This window comes from Vidua macroura, chromosome 34 (assembly GCF_024509145.1).
Source record: "Vidua macroura isolate BioBank_ID:100142 chromosome 34, ASM2450914v1, whole genome shotgun sequence".
In the NCBI taxonomy this organism is placed as follows: Eukaryota; Metazoa; Chordata; class Aves; order Passeriformes; family Viduidae; genus Vidua; species Vidua macroura.
In genome coordinates this window covers 434,161-453,590 of record NC_071604.1, presented here as the reverse complement: position 1 = coordinate 453,590, position 19,430 = coordinate 434,161, and the positions used below count along the sequence as shown (strand labels likewise).

At 43.7% G+C, this 19,430-nt stretch overlaps 1 protein-coding gene across 1 annotated transcript in view; it reads right to left on the bottom strand.

Moving 5' to 3' along the window:
- SCN8A (sodium voltage-gated channel alpha subunit 8) overlaps positions 1–19,430 on the bottom strand; it is a 74,140-nt gene that overhangs the window by 19,009 nt on the left and 35,701 nt on the right. The window contains exons 7-20 of the mRNA XM_054002012.1: positions 18,824–19,045; positions 18,414–18,477; positions 17,724–17,865; positions 16,869–17,075; positions 16,300–16,587; positions 13,708–14,067; positions 12,464–12,599; positions 10,512–10,750; positions 10,162–10,335; positions 9,096–9,452; positions 7,538–8,008; positions 5,794–5,911; positions 3,878–4,032; positions 1,542–1,715 (exon numbers count right to left, since the gene is read on the bottom strand). Coding sequence (XP_053857987.1) covers positions 1,542–1,715; positions 3,878–4,032; positions 5,794–5,911; positions 7,538–8,008; positions 9,096–9,452; positions 10,162–10,335; positions 10,512–10,750; positions 12,464–12,599; positions 13,708–14,067; positions 16,300–16,587; positions 16,869–17,075; positions 17,724–17,865; positions 18,414–18,477; positions 18,824–19,045 — 3,107 coding nt within the window. The remainder of the gene's footprint in view (positions 1–1,541; positions 1,716–3,877; positions 4,033–5,793; positions 5,912–7,537; positions 8,009–9,095; positions 9,453–10,161; positions 10,336–10,511; positions 10,751–12,463; positions 12,600–13,707; positions 14,068–16,299; positions 16,588–16,868; positions 17,076–17,723; positions 17,866–18,413; positions 18,478–18,823; positions 19,046–19,430) is intronic.

The window sequence follows — 19,430 nt, the reverse complement described above, 5'->3', positions numbered from 1 at the left end:
GAAAATCCTCCTTGGTCCCTGCAGGGCAAAAATCCCAGAGCAGCACAAGAAACACGCAAGGGCTGAAGGGTTTTATCCTGATTTGGGAACTCACAGGTATTGGGATTTAAATCTACGACCCAGCTTTCCCACTGGGAACACCTCCAAACGTGGTCAGCTCTCCTAAAAATTCCATTTTCAGCAGAACAAAACAACAAAATCCCAGAGCAGCACAAGAAACACGCAAGGGCTGAAGGGTTTTATCCTGGATTTGGGAAATCATAGATATTTGGGTTAAATCTATGACACAGCTTTCCCACTGGGAACACCTCCAAATGTGGTCAGCTCTCCTAAAAATTCCATTTTCAGCAGGACAAAACAACAAAATCCCAGAGCAGCACAAGAAACACGCAAGGGCTGAAGGGTTTTATCCTGATTTGGGAACTCACAGATATTTGGGATTTACATGTATGACCCAGCTTTCCCATTGGGAACACCTCCAAACGTGGTCAGCTCTCCTAAAAATTCCATTTTCAGCAGGACAAAACAACAAAATCCCAGAGCAGCACAAGAAACACGCAAGGGCTGAAGGGTTTTGTCCTGGATTTGGGAATTCACAGGTATTGGGATTTAAATCTACAACCCAGTTTTCCCATTGGGAACACCTCCAAACGTGGTCAGGTCTCCTAAAAATTCCACTTTCAGCAGAAAAGAGACAAAGGGCTGGAAAATCCTCCTTGGTCCCTGCAGGGCAAAAATCCCAGAGCAGCACAAGAAACACGCAAGGGCTGAAGGGTTTTATCCTGATTTGGGAACTCACAGATATTGGGATTTACATGTATGACCCAGCTTTCCCATTGGGAACACCTCCAAACGTGGTCAGCTCTCCTAAAAATTCCATTTTCAGCGGAACAAAACAACAAAATCCCAGAGCAGCACAAGAAACATGCAAGGGCTGAAGGGTTTTATCCTGGATTTGGGAAATCATAGATATTTGGGTTAAATCTATGACACAGCTTTCCCACTGGGAACACCTCCAAACGTGGTCAGCTCTCCTAAAAATTCCATTTTCAGCAGAACAAAACAACAAAATCCCAGAGCTGCACAAGAAACACACAAGGGCTGAAGGGTTTTATCCTGGATTTGGGAACCCCCAGATATTTGGGATTTACATGTATGACCCATCTTTCCCATTGGGAACACCTCCAAACGTGGTCAGCTCTCCTAAAAATTCCAGCAGGACAAAACAACAAAATCCCAGAGCTGCACAAGAAACACGCAAGGGCTGAAGGGTTTTATCCTGATTTGGGAACTCACAGATATTTGGGATTTACATGTATGACCCAGCTTTCCCATTGGGAACACCTCCAAATGTGGTCAGCTCTCCTAAAAATTCCATTTTCAGCAGAACAAAACAACAAAATCCCAGAGCAGCACAAGAAACACGCAAGGGCTGAAGGGTTTTGTCCTGGATTTGGGAACCCCCAGATATTTGGGATTTCCGAGGCAGGTGGGATCTGAGGAGGGAACACGCCAAGCAGAAGGAAGGAGAGGATACATACAGCCACGATGAGGAAATCCAGCCAGCACCAGGCGTTGGTGAAGAACTTGACAAAGCCATAGGCACACCACTTGAGCAGCATCTCCAGGATGAAAATGTAAGTGAAGACCTTGTCGGCGTACTCCAGGATGGTCCTGATGGTTTTCCTCTGCTCGATGTAGATGTCCTCAAACGCCTGGGAAACAACCAGGGCAGGTGGCATGAGAGGGGATCTGGGTTTGTGTAACGCGTAGAGAAGTAACTTGTGTGTGTGTTGGTTATAACTTTATTTTTATATATTTATATTTTTATATATATTCTATATATATTTGTGTAACGTGTATAGAAGTTATTTGTGTGTGTGTTTGTTATAACTTTATTTTTATATATTTATATTTTATATATATTTTATATATATTTGTGTAACGTGTAGAGAAGTTACTTGTGTGTGTGTTTGTTATAACTTTATTTTTATATATTTATATTTTGATATATATTTTATATATATTTTATATATATTTGTGTAACGTGTAGAGAAGTTACTTGTGTGTGTGTTTGTTATAACTTTATTTTTATATATTTATATTTTTATATATTTTTTATATATATTTTATATATATTTGTGTAACTTGTAGAGAAGTTACTTGTGTGTGTGTTGGTTATAACTTTATTTTTATATATATTTTATATATATTTGTGTAACTTGTATAGAAGTTATTTGTGTGTGTTGGTTATAACTTTATTTTTTTATATTTATATTTTTATATATATTTTATATATATTTTATATATATTTGTGTAACTTGTATAGAAGTTACTTGTGTGTGTGTTTGTTATAACTTTATTTTTATATATTTATATTTTTATATATATTTTATATATATTTAATTTATATTTGTGTAACTTGTATAGAAGTTATTTGTGTGTGTTTGTTAGTTATAACTTTATTTTTTTATATTTATATTTTTATATATATTTTATATATATTTGTGTAACTTGTATAGAAGTTATTTGTGTGTGTTTGTTTGTTATAACTTTATTTTTATATATTTATATTTTTATATATATTTTATATATATTTTATATATATTTGTGTAACTTGTATAGAAGTTACTTGTGTGTGTGTTTGTTATAACTTTATTTTTATATATTTATATTTTGATATATATTTTATATATATTTGTGTAATTTGTATAGAAGTTACTTGTGTGTGTGTGTTTGTTATAACTTTATTTTTATATATTTATATATTTATATATATTTTATATATATTTTATATATATATTTGTGTAACGTGTATAGAAGTTACTTGTGTGTGTGTGTTTGTTATAACTTTATTTTTATATATATTTTATATATATTTGTGTAACTTGCATATAAGTTATTTGTGTGTTTGTTTGTTATAACTTTATTTTTATAAATTTATATTTTGATATATATTTTATATATATTTGTGTAACGTGTATAGAAGTTACTTGTGTGTGTGTGTTTGTTATAACTTTATTTTGATATATATTTTATATATATTTGTGTAACTTGTACAGAAGTTATTTGTGTGTGTTTGTTTGTTATAACTTTATTTTTATATATTTATATTTTGATATATATTTTATATATATTTGTGTAACTTGCATATAAGTTATTTGTGTATGTTTGTTTAACTTTATTTTTATATATTTATATTTTATATATAATACATATTATCTATATTATATACAATAGATACAATATAACATAATATAACATAATATAATATATAATATAAAATATATATTATGCATTTATTTATATTTATATATAATATATATTTATATATTATATTTATATAGATATTTATTTATATATAGCTTATATATGTTATTTGTATCTATGTATTTATTATAACTTTACACTTATATATATTATATTTATATATATTATATACATTATATATTAAATATACTATCATATACCATCATATACTATACTATACTATACTATAATATAATGATAATATAATATAATATAATATAATATAATATAATATAATATAATATAATATAATATAATATAATATAATATAATATAATATAATATAATATAAATATTATATATTATTTATTTATATAATATATATTTGTATATTATGTTTATATAGATATTTATTTATATATAACTTATATATAAGTTCAGGAGATTCAAATGACACTGAGGTGAGTTCAATGTACCGTTATGGATGAGCTAAATATATAGATATATTAAAAATATGTATATTTTCTTGATATTTTTATATAATTTTTCTATTTTTTTGCCTTTTTCCCAAATTTTCCTGTGTCCAATCAGATATCCCCGAGCCCAACCCCACACGTATTTTACTCACCAGGGCCCCACTGCTCAGGAGGATCATGAAGATGATGAAAGTCTCAAACCAGTTGTGCTCCACAATTAGGAAACACGTTTTCCTCAAGGTCCACCACGACTTTCCCAGCCCCTCCTCAATATTGACCTGGCAACACTTGCAGCGCTGCATGCAACCTGCAACGGGGACAGGGCACACCTTTGCTCAGGAAATTCAGGATTTAAGGTCAAAACATTAAATTCTCACTGTCTAGAAGCAGTTTTGATGCCACCAACGTGAACCGCGCTGAGCGAGTTTTAACGCCAGTTAAAATTTTTTGCGTTTCTTGAGGATTTTAGGGTTGCTCTGCCACTTCTGTGCCTGGGCACCAGAATTAACATCCATTTGGGAACAGATCAGCTCGTTCTATTTGGTGAGGTCCATGCTCTTGAGGAGACAAATGGAAAACTTGCTGATGAAATAACCTTGAACCATTTAAAGCATCTTTGCCTTGGGAATTCCTGCGACGGATCGGCTCTCGCAAGACATCGAGGCCAGCTGCAGGAAAGGAAAAGTACTCTGCTCCTGAGTACTAAAGGCATCAGCTGCACAAAAATCATCTTGTTCTACTGCAGGTCACCTCTGATTCTTTAGAAATTCCCCCTGTGAGGGTGGGCAGGCCCTGGCATGGGTAGCCCAGAGAAGCTGTGGGTGGATCCCTGGAAGCGTCCAAGGCCAGGCTGGATGGGGCTTGGAGCACCCTGGGATAGTGAGAGGTGACCCTGCCCACGGCAGGGGTTAAATTTGGATAAGTTTAAGGTCCCTTCCTACACAAACTACTGAATGAGTCTATGATCTACATCCTAGCAGTGGCAGCTGCATCCCTGAGAGCTTCACTTTGGAAATTCCTCCGAATCAGTGCACCAGCATCCACCAAGGGCCTCGAGATCAGCTGAGAGCCAGCCCCGATCCAGGCTTGTGGAAGAGGTTTTGCAGCGATTTCTGCCAGCCAGAGGGAAGTTTGAGAAGAGGATCCACGTTTACCCCTGAAAGAATTTCCTACCAAGGTCGTTGACAGAGAAACCAAGAGAGAAAAGGATAAATCAGAGAAATTCCAACGAGCGCTTTGTTTGTCTCTCCTGACCAAGAAGTAAAGTGTAAATTCAGGAGATCTGTAAGAATGTATAAAAAGCATGAATGCTAAAATAAAAACAGGTTTGAAGCCTTCTGAAAATGGAGTGTGCAGCTTTGGATTGTCTCTGTCTCAGCTACAACTCAGGCTGACCTAACCCTGAGGTGAACCTCTGGGGCTCTCAGTGCTGGGCTGACCCCAAGATTGTAAAAGTCCTTGTTCCCCAGCCCTTGCAGCTGAAGAAGAAGTCTGGAATGGGTAGGATCGAGTTCTCAAGGCTGTTTATTTTTCCTTATCTGTAACATTCTTTCTCTGACCTGCTGAGCTCTGTCAGTCTGCCTGCCCTGCTGGGCAGCGTCTACATTTTATATCAGAAATTACATGTGTTATATTTACAATAATGTGCCAATAACTATCACCTATGTTGGACAGTGTTTCTCTACCTTAAACCAACAGAAAAGTGTCACCATCACACCAAGACACGGAGGACAAGACAAAGGAGAAGAAGGTCAGGACACGCCCAAATCCCTCCATCTTGTACCCCTGAATCACATTCTAAAAATCCCAAAATTCTACTTTTCCACCCTGTGTCAATTCACCCATTACACTACTCAAACCCTTGTGGCTTGTAATTCCTCATTCAGAGTTGGCAACCTTCCCCACGGGCTAAAATGGAAGCCATGGGTGTTTTTGACTTCGTGCCAAGGTCTCGGAGCCCCCTGCCAGGGTCTCAGACAGCCAGGGCAGCCAGAGGGATGTGCTGGACTCCGACACGAGCCCACAGCAGACTGGTGCCCAAAAGTCTCTTCTTCCACTCCCTTCTCACCTTCTGTGAAACAGGCATCGGGGTCCAGGTACTCCTCTGGTGCCTCCACGGGCACTTCTTCCACTTCAGGCTTGATATCGATGGTGCTGCCCTCAGAGGAGCTGGTCTCGTCGAGTTTCTGCAGCACAGAAACCCCAACCCAGTCAATATCAAACATCAAACCCCAAAATTACCAAATTCACGATGGCTCAGCTGTCATGGAAGAGGTTCCCAACCCAATCAATATCAAACATCAAACCCCAAAATTACCAAATTCACAATGGCTCAGCTGTCATGGAAGAGGTTCCCAACCCAATCAATATCAAACATCAAACCCCAAAATTACCAAATTCACAATGGCTCAGCTGTCATGGAAGAGATTCCCAACCCAGTCAATATCAAACATCAAACCCCAAAATTACCAAATTCACGATGGCTCAGCTGTCATGGAGGTGGTTCCCAACCCAATCAATATCAAACATCAAACCCCAAAATTACCAAATTCACAATGGCTCAGCTGTCATGGAACTTGTTTCCAACCCAATCAACATCAAACATCAAACCCCAAAAATTACCAAATTTCACGATGAATAAATACCAAAACCAAAATAAATACCAAAATACCAAACTTCAGTTGTCATGGAAGTTGTTTCCTCATTTTAATCACTGAGATCCTGACCCAGCTGATGTCTCACGTTAGCGGAGCAGGCAGGATTAAATATTAAAATTAAATATTTACATCATGAAAGGTGGCCCTGACCATGGAGGGGCTTGGAATTAGATTATCTTTAAGCTCCTTTCAACCCAGGCCATTCTATTATTATATATATTTTACTATGATTATATATATTTTTATATATATATGCATCTATTATTAATTTATGTATTTATTTATATTATAGATTTTTATATATTTATATCTATTTATACATATTTATATACTTATATTTTCTATTATATTATTATATATGTTTTATTTCTTTTATATTTTATTTGACTAAGATTATATTTATTTTATTATAACTATAGTAAATATATAGTGTATATATATTCAGAATATATCAATATATACCAAATATAAAATATAGACCTATTGAGTATATATAAATATGGAGTATACATAAATATAGAGTATACATAAATATATAGTATCTATATTTATATATAATAATTCTATTATTATAGATCTTTATTTTATTATATATTATATTCTATGATTAGATATATTTATTCTATTATAGTATCTATACATAATCATTCTATGATTATATATCTTCATTTTATTATATATTATGTTCTATGATTAGATATATTTATTCTATTATAGTATCTATATTTATATAATCATTCTATGATTACATTTATTTTATTATATATTATATTCTATGATTATATATATTTATTTTACTATAGTATCTATATTCAATCATTCTATGAGTATATATCTCTTTATTATATATTATATTCTATGATTACATACTTTATTTTATTTTCGCATCTATATTTATATACTCATTCTATGATTACATATCTTTATTTTATGCACATTTTTATTATATAACCATTTGTGGCTTTCCACCGCGCACAAGAAATTCCATTCTGAGCGCAGACACAACACAACACAACCACAAACGTAACGCTGGAACTACACAGCTCTCCCTGCCGAGAAGCTTCCAGGCCCTCCCGGTGGGCCTGTGATTAATTAAATTAAATAAATAAATAAATAAATTAATTAATTAAATTAATTCCCAGCCCTCCATCCCACCTCCTTGCTGCCGTCGGGATCCGTGTCGCTGCTGAAGTCCTCCGTGTTGAGGTTCTCGAAGTCGGACTCGCCGACGGCGATGGGGACGCGCACGGTCAGGTTGGGGTTGTTGATGAAGGACATGTGGTCCTCGTCGATGATGTACTTCTCCACGCTGCTCCCGATGCCGCTGGTGGTGCCGTTGCCGTTCTTGAGGAAATCGATGTCGCGGTTGATGTCGGCCCCGGTGTGGTTGGCGATGCAGTTCACCTTCTTGTCGTACAGCTCGTCCAAGGGCTTCACCTCGTCCGCCTCTCTCTGCTTGAAGTGGGCCTGCATGAACTCCCTGACCTTGGCCTTGGTCCAGGCAATGCCCTTCTTGATGCGGATCACCGAGATCTGCAGGTTGTTCATCTCGCCGTCGTCGTCCGTGGCCGCCAGGTTGTCTGCGCTGAAGGAGCTCAGCAGCAAGGCCAAGAACAGGTTCAGCACCTGGAAGGGAAGAGCTGATGCTGGACTGACACACAAGGGGGGTTATTCCCAAAGCTCTCGGCGCCCGAGCCCTGCTGATGGTGCTGTCTCCAAACACCACTGAAAACCGGCTCTGCTGTCCCACAGACTCGTCCAGGTGCCCCGGTTCAAGGTGTGAGCTGCAAAAAGTTCCCTGGACAGGGACCCTGGTGCAGCTCTGAGGAGTCCCAGAGGTCCAGGGCAGGTACAGGGGTCCCTGGATCGAGCCCCTTGTAGGATCTGGACTGCAGATGCCAGAGAGGGATTTAATCCCCACGGGATTTAAACTCAGCCTTACTGATTTGGTCCCATCTCTGCCTCAAAGAAAATGGGGGAAATCTTGGCATTTTGAGTGATCACTCCCAGCTCTATTCCCTCACCCACATTTAGTGACCATCCCCAAGTGTAGCACACCCAAGATTTATTTTATCAGAACCTTTTGGCAAGACAGGACCTCTCAGAGAGAGCTCGCAACTACTTTGAAGAATTGTGACTGTTCGTGTGACTTCATTCTTGCTCACATTTTCCTCCACAGACTTTTCTTCATGAAATTTAAGGCCAGAAGGAAGCATCATGATCTAGTCCAACCTCCCACACAGCAGGCCGTGCAGTTTCACAGCCCATTCCTGCACACAACAGCACCTCATGACTGAGCCAGTGGGCAGGTTTTAGAAGAAACCTCCATTCCTCATTTTAACACTTCAGGACTTTCCCCTGTGCACCAAATTATTTCGTTTTCTGCCAATTAAAATGCCAGGTTTTGCTTCTTTTAGTTGTTTTTTTTTTCCCCTTCAGGTCAGGTCTGTGCACTTTGACTGAGGATTTCATACCTTCAGCTTTTCTTGCAAAATGCTTCATTTACGGGCGACTGTTTAAGGTCCTCACCAAGCAAAAAACATCTTTAACATTGTGCTACCAAAATCCACTGCTGATAGATCAAAAGGCCAAGAGGGACCTCCAGAGAGCAGGAACAGACTCACAAACCATCACTCCCTCATCCTGGGGGTCTCCCCAAGTCCTACCCCACCCAGAGGCAACCAAGAAAGCCCATCAGTAACCATTTACTGACCACTAAGTTGCCGATGACCATGACCATCATGAAGACAATCAAGCACATGGCCTGTCCTGCCACTTCCATACAATCCCACATGGTCTCAATCCACTCCCCACACAACACACGGAAGACAATAAGGAAGGAGTGGAAGAAATCGTGCATGTGCCAGCGGGGTAGCTCACACTCCGGATTGATCTTGCAGACACACTCCTTGTAGCTTTTGCCGAAGAGCTGCATTCCCACCACGGCGAAGATGAACACGATGATGGCCAGCACCAAGGTCAAATTCCCCAAGGCACCCACTGAGTTACCAATGATTTTTATCAGCATGTTCAGAGTGGGCCAGGATTTGGCCAGTTTGAAGACTCTCAGCTACAAAAAATAAAAAAATAAAAAACAACAAAATAAAATAGAAAAATCTTAAGCAAAGAGGAAAATAAAGCAGAGCTTCCTAAACGACAACCATCTTGTGTTTTACATAAAGGTAAGTCCATCCTTCTGCTACTGAGGTTACAGGGAGCAGAGAATGCTTAACCTTTCTGGAAGTTTGGGCTTGTGTATTTTGTATTTTGTTATTCCCCACACGCTGATCTCCCTTCCCAAAGGAAAAGTCACTGTTCCCTGCCCAAATGCAACAAGCTGCTGCTCAGATCTCATAAAGAGCAGTCATGAAGAAAGAAGAGACCATAAAAAAATGGCAGCACTCCATCTCTGTCCTCCCCAAATGCAGAAAAAAGTGATCTTCCCTTGTCCTGTGTAAATGGGAAAAAATCCTTATGTGAGGGGAACAGCTGGAACTGTGTCAGGGAAGGATATTGGGATATTGGGAAAAGGTTGGATATTGGGAAAAGGTTCTTCTCCCCCTGAGCAGGGTCCCCAGGGAATGGTCACTGCCCCAGGGTTGCCACAGCTCCAAGGATGTTTGGACAACACTCCCAGGGATTGTTGGGGTGCAGGGCCAGGAGCTGCACTGGTTCCTTGTGGGTCCCTTCCAACTAAGGACACTCCGTGATTCTGTAATTCTGAGCTTTGCAGTAGCTCCATGATAATGACATTGGAAAAGAGCTGGAATTTGGAATACCAGTCGGAAAGATCGCAGCACGGAAAGTCCCTCCACATCTGCCAGACTCAGCTCCATTAAGCTCAGGGAGACAATAAACCCATCAAAGATGTTCCAGCCTTCTTGAAAATAATAGTATGGATCCATTGCAATGAGCTTCAGGAACATTTCTGCTGTGAAAATCCCAGTGAAAACCTGGAGTGGGGAGGAGAGACAGACAAAGAACAGGCAAAGAATAATTTTTGGTTTAATTTTCTCATCTTCAGGCTAAGTCTCGACAATGCAACTGACTCCAAGTCCAAGCCCACATCCCACATCCAGGCATCCCAGCAGGAGCAGATCCGTGGGGAGTGCTCAGCAGATTTCCTTACCAGATTTCCTACAGAGAGCACGTGCTCGAACTCGGGGGTCATGGGGTGGTGCTCCATGGCCATGAACAGCGTGTTCAGCACGATGCAGATGGTGATGGCCAAGTCAACAAAAGGATCCATGACAATTAAGTTCACGATCTCCTTCAGCTTCATCCAGTATGGGTGGCACTCCCAGATCAGGAAGGTATTGGCAAATTTGTACCAGCAAGGGGGACACTTCCTCTGGGACTCTTCCAGCTCTGCAGGTACAAAACAAAACAGAGTTCAGGCTTCATCTCTGAGGCTGCAGAATCACAAAACTGTGAGCTTTGTGAAAATGGAGGTGACACAAGAGAAGAGCTGGGCCAAGTTTGCGGGTAGGCTGGACATCAAGAAGAAATTCTTCATGGAGAGGGTGGTCAGGCTTTGGAAGGGGTGCCCAGGCAGGTTTGGAGCACTCGGTGCTCTGGGCTGGCTGACAGCACGGAGATTGGTCACAGGTCAGACCCAATGACCTTGGAGCTCTTTTCCAACCTCAAGGATTCTTGGATTCTGGGATTTCATGATTTTACTGAGCTCTATGACTTCTCCTTTGTCCCTGCACAACACCTGCACCAGGTCACCACAGCTGTGCTTCGGCCCCACCAGGACGATTCAATGCAAATTATTCCAAATGAAGGGCTATATTTAACTCAGAACTGATCAAGGTAAAGCAGTTAAAACCAAAGTTACAGATTCCAAACTGCCTTTGGTGCCAGTTTTTAAATAGCTGAGATGAATTCCGTGCTGAACACAGACACGGTCTAAAAGAGGAAAGAGGTGACATAATGCTGCGAAGGATTTTCAACAGGAATAACCTGATTAAGGCTAACTACATCCATTTACAGAAATCAAACACAGAAATTCTGTGTCCATTTTTTTTTTTCACACTGGCTTATCTCAAGTGCTTAGGGAAAAAAAAATACAAATGAGAAGCTGTTGGTTGACTTGCTGGTTCCAGTCAGGCCGTGCAGCTGTGCACCCTCACCTTTAATTTTTTAGGGAAAGGGAAAGGACCACTGTGCTCTCCTTCCCATTGGTTCTCTGGTTGCTTAGTATTTAGTTGCCTTGGAATTTCTGAAGTTAAAAAGAGGCCCGTGGCACTGGAGCCCGTAGGCGTTTGCGCAGGAGGGGAGCGGCAGCAAAACCCTGCTCTGTTTCTAAGTATATTTCGTTTTCCTACAATTTCATTGCAGGAGACAGCAGGAATTTGAGATCATCAACTGCGTGTGGCTGCTGCTCATGAATTCTTGCTGGCTCCTGCATGACATATTGGGAAATCTCATCTCCATGTGCTGTCCATTCCAGAATTCCCACCAGCCAACAGCCCCTTTCTCTTCTGACAGCTGTCACACTGCAGCTCTCAGTGCAGCTCCAATCCTTCTCTCCCACGGCCTGGAGCAAAGGAAGGTCCCTCCAGAGCTTGGAGATGACAGAAGACAGAACACCCAGACCTGACACTGCCTCACTCCTCTGACCTCCACACTGCATTCTCTTCACCGCAAAGTTACAACTCTTTGTTGCCTTTGCCTCCATCTCTATGCAATTAGGATGCCAAAACCAAGTAAAATAAAGTCTAATAAATATTTCTTTATTAATAAAGACCCAAAAGAAGCGGATTTAGGCAAAACCATGCATGAATGTGTACTGCTCTAATGCAGGGGGAGCTGAATTCCACTAGACCAGGTTGCTCCAAGCCTTGCCCAACCTGACCTTGGACACTTCCAGGAATGGGGCAATTTCTCTGGACAACCCTCACAGGGAGGAATTCCTTCCCAATATCCCATCCATCCCCGCTCTCTGCCAGTGGGAAGCATTCCCTGTGTCCTGTCCCAAACAGCCCTTTGTCCAAAGTCTGTCTCCAGCTCTCTTGGAGCCCCTTTAGGCACTGGAAGGGGCTCAAGGGTATCCCTCTATCCCCAGATCACACCTACCCTCAACAAGGGTGTTGGTCAACCCAGTCATGACACTGTTGGTCCGATCCTTCCTTCCATAGGACGCGTTCACCTGATCCATTGAGACCAAGAGAGACCCACCAGGCTTCTTCCTGATTTCAATTTCAGTGGTACCCTGAAAAATGCAGATGATGATTAATACAGACTTGAATCTTCTCTCTTACCCACTGTCAGCCCGGAAGTGCAGCACTTGGTCTGCATTTCCATATTCTATATTTTCTATATTCTGTGTATCCCTCTGTCCTTCCTACAAGATACAAGTGGTCAAACCAAAACTCAAGCCCTTTTTTCTGTTGGACCAGTGCTCTGCAGCCTTAGACAAATTACGGACTGTATTTTAGAGAACATTTCTAATTACATACAATGTCATTAATTCTCTGTACTAGAACCAAACAGACAGGCATGCTCGGCAGACCACGCTGGCCAGACCAGGCCATGCTGGCCAGACCAGACCATACTGACCAAACCACGCTCATCAGAGCAGACCACGCTGGTCAGGCCATGGTGACCAGAGCATGCTGACCACACCAGACCATGCTGGCCAGACCAGACCATGCTGGCCAGACCACGCTGGTCAGGCCATGGTAACCAGAGCATGCTGACCACACCAGACCATGCTGGCCAGACCATGTTGGCCAGACCACGCTGACCAGACCACTCTGGCCAGACCAGACCATACTGACCAAACCATGCTGGCCAGACGAGACCACGCTGACCAGACCATACTGACCAAACCACACTCATCAGACCAGACCACGCTGACCAGACCTGACCATACTGACCAAACCACACTCATCAGACCAGACCACGCTGGCCAGACCAGACCATACTGACCAAACCACGCTGGCCAGACCAGACCACGCTGACCAGACCACTCTGGCCAGACCAGACCATACTGACCAAACCACGCTGGCCAGACCAGACCACGCTGACCAGACCTGACCATACTGACCAAACCACACTCATCAGACCAGACCACTCTGGCCAGACCAGACCACGCTGACCAGACCACTCTGGCCAGACCAGACCATACTGACCAAACCATGCTGGCCAGACCAGACCACGCTGACCAGACCATACTGACCAAACCACACTCATCAGACCAGACCACTCTGGCCAGAACAGACCACGCTGACCAGACCACTCTGGCCAGACCAGACCACGCTGACCAGACCATACTGACCAAACCACACTCATCAGACCACACCGCTCTCAGCAGCTACCTCGGGCAGGATGCGGCCACCAGGCATGCTGGACGGCGGCCCTCCGATGAGGGACACGACGCCGTTGCAGTCCACGGTGCTGTTCCTCTTGATGCTGCGGCGCAGCGTGGGGAAGATGCGCGAGGAGCGGCTGCCCTGGCTGTAGCCGCTGTAGCCGCTGTAGCTGCTGCGCCGGTCGCGGCCGCGGATGGGGATGAAGAGCGAGTCCCTCCTGCCCTCGCTCTCCTCCACCGTGCTGTGCTCGTCGTCGGCGAACTCGTTCTCCGAGCCCGGGTCGCGGAAGCGCCCCTTGTAGCTGAAGATGCTGCTCTTGCTGTTGTGGCGCGAGAGGAAAGGGGAGCCCGGGATGCTGAGGAGAGACTGGGGGAGGAAAGGGGAGAACAGAGTGAGCCTTGAGGAGATGCTGAGGAGAGACTGGGGGAGGAAAGGGGAGGAAGAGTGAGCGTTGAGGAGATGCTGAGGAGAGACTGGGGGAGGAAGAGTGAGTGCTGCAGTGTGGACACTCGCTGGACACTCAGAGGAACAGACAACTTTCCTATGGGGTGTCTGCCCCTCTCGTTGGGCCCCTGTTCCTTGATTTTTAGAAGTGTTAATTTTTCTCTTATAGCTCTTTAAAAGTTTTAAAGATGCTGAAGATGCTGCTCCTGCTGTTGTGGCAGGAGAGGAAAGGGGAGCCCGGGATGCTGAGGAGAGACTGGGGAAGGAAAGGGGAGAACAGAGTGAGCATTGAGGAGATGCTGGGGGAGGAAAGGGGAGAACAGAGTGAGCGTTGAGGAGATGCTGGGGAAGGAAAGGGGAGAACAGAGTGAGCATTGAGGAGATGCTGGAGGAGGAAAGGGGAGGAAGAGTGAGCGTTGAGGAGATGCTGAGGAGAGACTGGGGGAGGAAGATGAGTGCTGCAGTGTGGACACTCGCTGGACACTCAGAGGAACAGGCAACTTTCCTATGGGGGGTTTGCCCCTGTCGTTGGGCCCCTGTTCCTTGATTTTTAGAAGTGTTAATTTTTCTCTTATAGCTCTTTAAAAGTTTTAAAGATGCTGAAGATGCTGCTCCTGCTGTTGTGGCGGGAGAGGAAAGGGGAGCCCGGGATGCTGAGGAGAGACTGGGGGAGGAAAGGGGAGAACAGAGTGAGCATTGAGGAGATGCTGAGGAGAGACTGGGGGAGGAAGATGAGTGCTGCAGTGTGGACACTCGCTGGACACTCAGAGGAACAGACAACTTTCCTATGGGGGGTTTGCCCCCCTCATTGGGCCCCTGTTCCTTGGTTTTTAAAAGTGTTAAGTTTTCTTTTATAGCTCTTTAAAACTATTAAACTATTAACTTTTTAACTTTTATTAAACTATTAACTATAAACTATTAACTTTTAAAGAACTATAAAAGAAACTCAACGCTTTTAAAGAACGCTTTTAAAGTTCTTTACAACATTTAAAGAACTATAAAAGAAAACTCTATGCCAATTATTGCCCAGTAAGGTCACGTTTGCCTTGACATTGCAATAAGGTGGAAAAATTATAAAGAAAGTCCTCTCAAAATCAGGCCTTCCCTGGTTGATTTTAAAGGTAATTTCTTCTTTCTTTTAGAAGTCATTTCTTCTGAGTCAAGCTAGCATTTTGCAGTTCCCATGTGAAAGTAATCCTGTTGTGAGCAGTTTGTTAACAAAACTAATCTATTCCTTGGTCAAAAACAACTGGCACCTGTATAAACTGTTTAGACAGAAACTGCACTGTTAGACTTTACACTGTTAGACAGAAAAATGAAAATTATCTTTCAAAAACAACCTTCCCTGTATGCACACAGCGAGGGTTTGAGTGACCAATCCACGCAGCAAAACAACTTTTATTAACCAGTAAGTAATTGGCAAGGAACTCCTGACCATAGGAGGTCTGTAAAATTGTATAAAAACTGAGTTATGTGAGTAAAAAAGAGCTTTTTCCACCATGAAGAAAATGGAGTGCTGTGTGCTTTACTCCCACAGTGAGGAGGATGGACACAAAGCACTGCTGGGTGGTTTCCTACCGTCACTCAATGGTTTGGTTTGGGAGGGACCTTGAAGATTGTCCAGTTCCACCCCTGGCCACTGTGGGGTGGAAGCAGTGCCTCAAGCTGCTCCGAGCCCTGTCCAACCCGCCCTTGGACACTGCCAGGAAGGGAGCAGCCACAGCTTCTCTGGGCAACCTGTGCCAGGGCCTCCCCACTCTCACAGAGGGGGAATTTCTTCCCAGTATCCCATCCAGCCCTGTCCTCTGCACTGGGAAGTCACTGCCCCTTGTCCTGGCACTCCAGGTGCTTGCAAATGATCTCTCTCCATCTGTTGCCTCCCTCTCCAGGCGTGCACAGACATCACCCCTCGCTCCTTGAGCACTCTGAGAGCTGCTCGCTCCTGGCTGCTTGAGCTGTCTCACTGGAGGAGTTACCTGGCTGGATTCCTCAGGAACAATTCCTGCCAGGGGAAGTGTGTGTGACAGTCATCAGCTCGGGCCCTGAGTGTTCTCCTGACCCAGCACAGTTTAGGACAGCGGGCAGGGAATCTAAACCAGAATATTATCCTGACCTCAAGCAAGCACAAACATTGGTGAAGGAACAGAAAACTACCTGGTTCATGATGGAAAATTTCCTTCCCAGCCTGTTATCCGGCAGCCTGAACGCTTTCCTCCTCATGCCATCCTCAGATTCTGACTTGAACACCTTCTCATTGTCACACTTCTCATCTCCTTCCGACAGCTCCTTGTCCTTCCTCTTCTTCCTCCTGTTCCGGCGCTCCTTGGCACTCTTGGAGCTGAGTTTGGAAATCTCCGAGGAGCTCCGAGACATCCTCCCCCCACCATCATCCTCCACAGCATCTTCAGACACCGTCCCTGCCGAGGTGACCATGGCAGCAGCCTGGGAAGGGAAGGGAAGGAAAAATAAATCCCATCTTTCCACCACTGATGCTCCATTTTCTGCTTGAAGAAAGAGTTTGGCTTAATGCACCTGAGTGAAAGACTTTTTGGGGCAGGACTGAGAGGTTTATTCTCTCCTTGGAAGAAACTTGCAGCCAGAATTTGTTAGAATTTTTATAGTCTGCTTGTGTAGGTAGTAAAATCAGCTTCTCTGGCAACCTGGGCCAGGGCCTCATCACCCTTACAGAAGGGAATTGTTGTTTGTTTTTTTTTTTTTCTCACCTGTGCTTCTTCCTGCTGCTTTTTCAATTGTTCCAACATGGCCTTGAATTCTGCCTCCTTCTGCTCTGCCTCCTCCAGGGTCGCCTGGTTCTGCTCCTCGTAGGCCATGGCCACCACAGCCAGAATCAGATTCACCAGGTAGAAGGATCCCACAAAGATCACCAGCACAAAGAAGATCATGTAGGTTTTTCCTGCCGCTCGTAAAGTCTGGAGTGGAAAAGAATGGCAGAGGGATTAGAAAAGGGAAAGGGGAGCAACCTCAGGCTTCCCTGACAGATGCAAGAGCTGATCCCAGGTTTCTTGACCTGAATGTTTCTAAGAAAATCCTGAATATTCCAGAGCTCAGCATTTTCCCTGCAGAGAGCTGAGACACTGCACGTTCCTTAGCCATGAACACAAAAGGTGACATCCACCTTCCTCCCTCAAGGGAACATCCAAACTGAAAACAATTCAGAGGCACAGTGTGAAACCCAACGCTCAGGCTCCCTTAAAACAAACCAAATCAAGGAAAAGCTGCTTCAGCAAGGTCCCCACAGCACCCTCAGGCCAGGAGAAAACTCTCTGCCCTCCAAAGAGTCTGAGCACCCTCTGTGAGCAGAGCTGAAGGCCCACAGCCTCCTGCAGCCAGTGCTAAGGCTCCTCCCAAATTAATTCACAGCTCAGCTGGACCCACCATCCCTTCTGGAATTTAAGATCCAACACCTGCTGACAGGTAATGTCCCCTTCCTCCCCTTAAAAAACCTCACTGTGAAGGTTTGCTTGAAGGAATAAAGGAGAAGGAATAAAACAAAGCTTCTCACATTTCCCTTTCCCATTTCACCCCCAGATTCTCCCCAAAGTGAAGTGTTTACTTACTAATTGATACAAGTTTTCCCAAAAGTCCTGAGTCATAAGGCGAAATAAAGCCAGGAAAGCCCAGCTGAAGGTGTCAAAGCTCGTGTAGCCGTAGTTGGGGTTCCGTCCTGCCTTCATGCACGTGTATCCCTCTGGACATTGGCTGGGGAGGGACAACAGCCAGTTCAGGGCTCTCCCTGCCACCACTCTCCCCACAAGCAGCAGCTCTTTCCATGCCATGTAAGAACAGCAGGCAAGGAGCCAGGATTTCAGGAAAGCCCTGCTCTCCCTGTCCTGTGGAAACGAGGCGCTGCAAGGCGCAGCTTTTCCCTAAGCCCGAGCCCAAGGCAGCAGCTCGGGCCACAGGGGTCTTCAGAGCTGGAGGTCGGGGTGGAAAACCAACAGCACGGGGCAAGTTCCCATTTCTGAGCCTCCATCCACCCTTCTCTGACTGGATTCAGAGGGAAATGATGCCACTGGCAACCAGTGGTGGCCAGAGCTGCCTCCTGACAGGGAAAATGTCCCTTACATTGCATCAGCAATGGACTCATAATCAAGTTAAGAAATTTGAAACCTGGTGAAGTAACACCAGAACCAACAGAGGAAGCGACAGGGAATATTCCAAAGGTTTTGCCAGCTTCAGGTAACATCAGGGATAACTGATACTGCTCATGAAGCTCAAACTGATTGTTCATGAAGCCCAACACTCACCCTGCATCGGAGCTGTTACCACAGAGCAAAGGGTCGGGGGCACCAGGAATGATGTAAAAATTTGCTGAAGATGAAAAAAGAAGAAGGTTACATTCACACACATATGGAGTTAGAGGATTTAATAGACTGTAACACTATTAAAACCTTCACTTAAAAGCCCCCCCTACAAAAGCACTGCTGAGGAATCTATCAGTAAAAATACGTTTTGGACAAATTATTTAGCTAAAAGTGCACATCCAAACCCTTCTAAAGGATGAACTGAACTAGGAACATCTCAACAAGATCAGATAAAAAAAAAAAGTCTTCTGCACATGGGGTTTTCAGTGTGAAAACCAGCAAGAGCCGTGGTGGAACTCCTGGGCAGCTGCATCAAGCCAAGTCAGGAGGTTTTGGGGAGTAGAAATACCTACACATATTGTTGGTGTATTCCTCCCAGTCGAAGCCCTTGGAGCCATTATCCAGGAAGGTCTCGTTCACATTAATTGGCCAAATCACACATTTGTTCCTTAAATTGCCCATGAACAGCTGGAGCCCAATGAGGGCAAAGACACTGAGACAGAAAACTGTCAGGATCATCACATCCGACAGCTTCTTCACAGACTGGATCAGGGCACCCACGATGGTCTTCAAGCCTGTGGAGAAGGAAACAAGACTAGAAATCACTCCTGTGGAAGGAAAACACACTGAAAATCCAGATGGATACACTACCTGAGAGTGACTCTATGGTGGGAAAGGTTGTGGCTATGAATGGTGGAGGTTCCTGGGAACAACCGTGTGGATTTCCAGCCAGTACAACACTGGGATGGAGGCAAGGAATGGCCAGAACAAACCAAAACCCCAACGTTTGTCCCTGAGCCTCGCAGCAGGACTGCAGAACGTGGGGAGTCCTCCCCCACACACACAAGGTTTGTCAAATGAGGATCAAATTGGGATTGGCTGCCACGAAAATCCTCGTGGACACGTTGTTTGAGCCGAGCTCGCTGCCACAGGCTGCAGTAACTCACAGAGATCAAATGC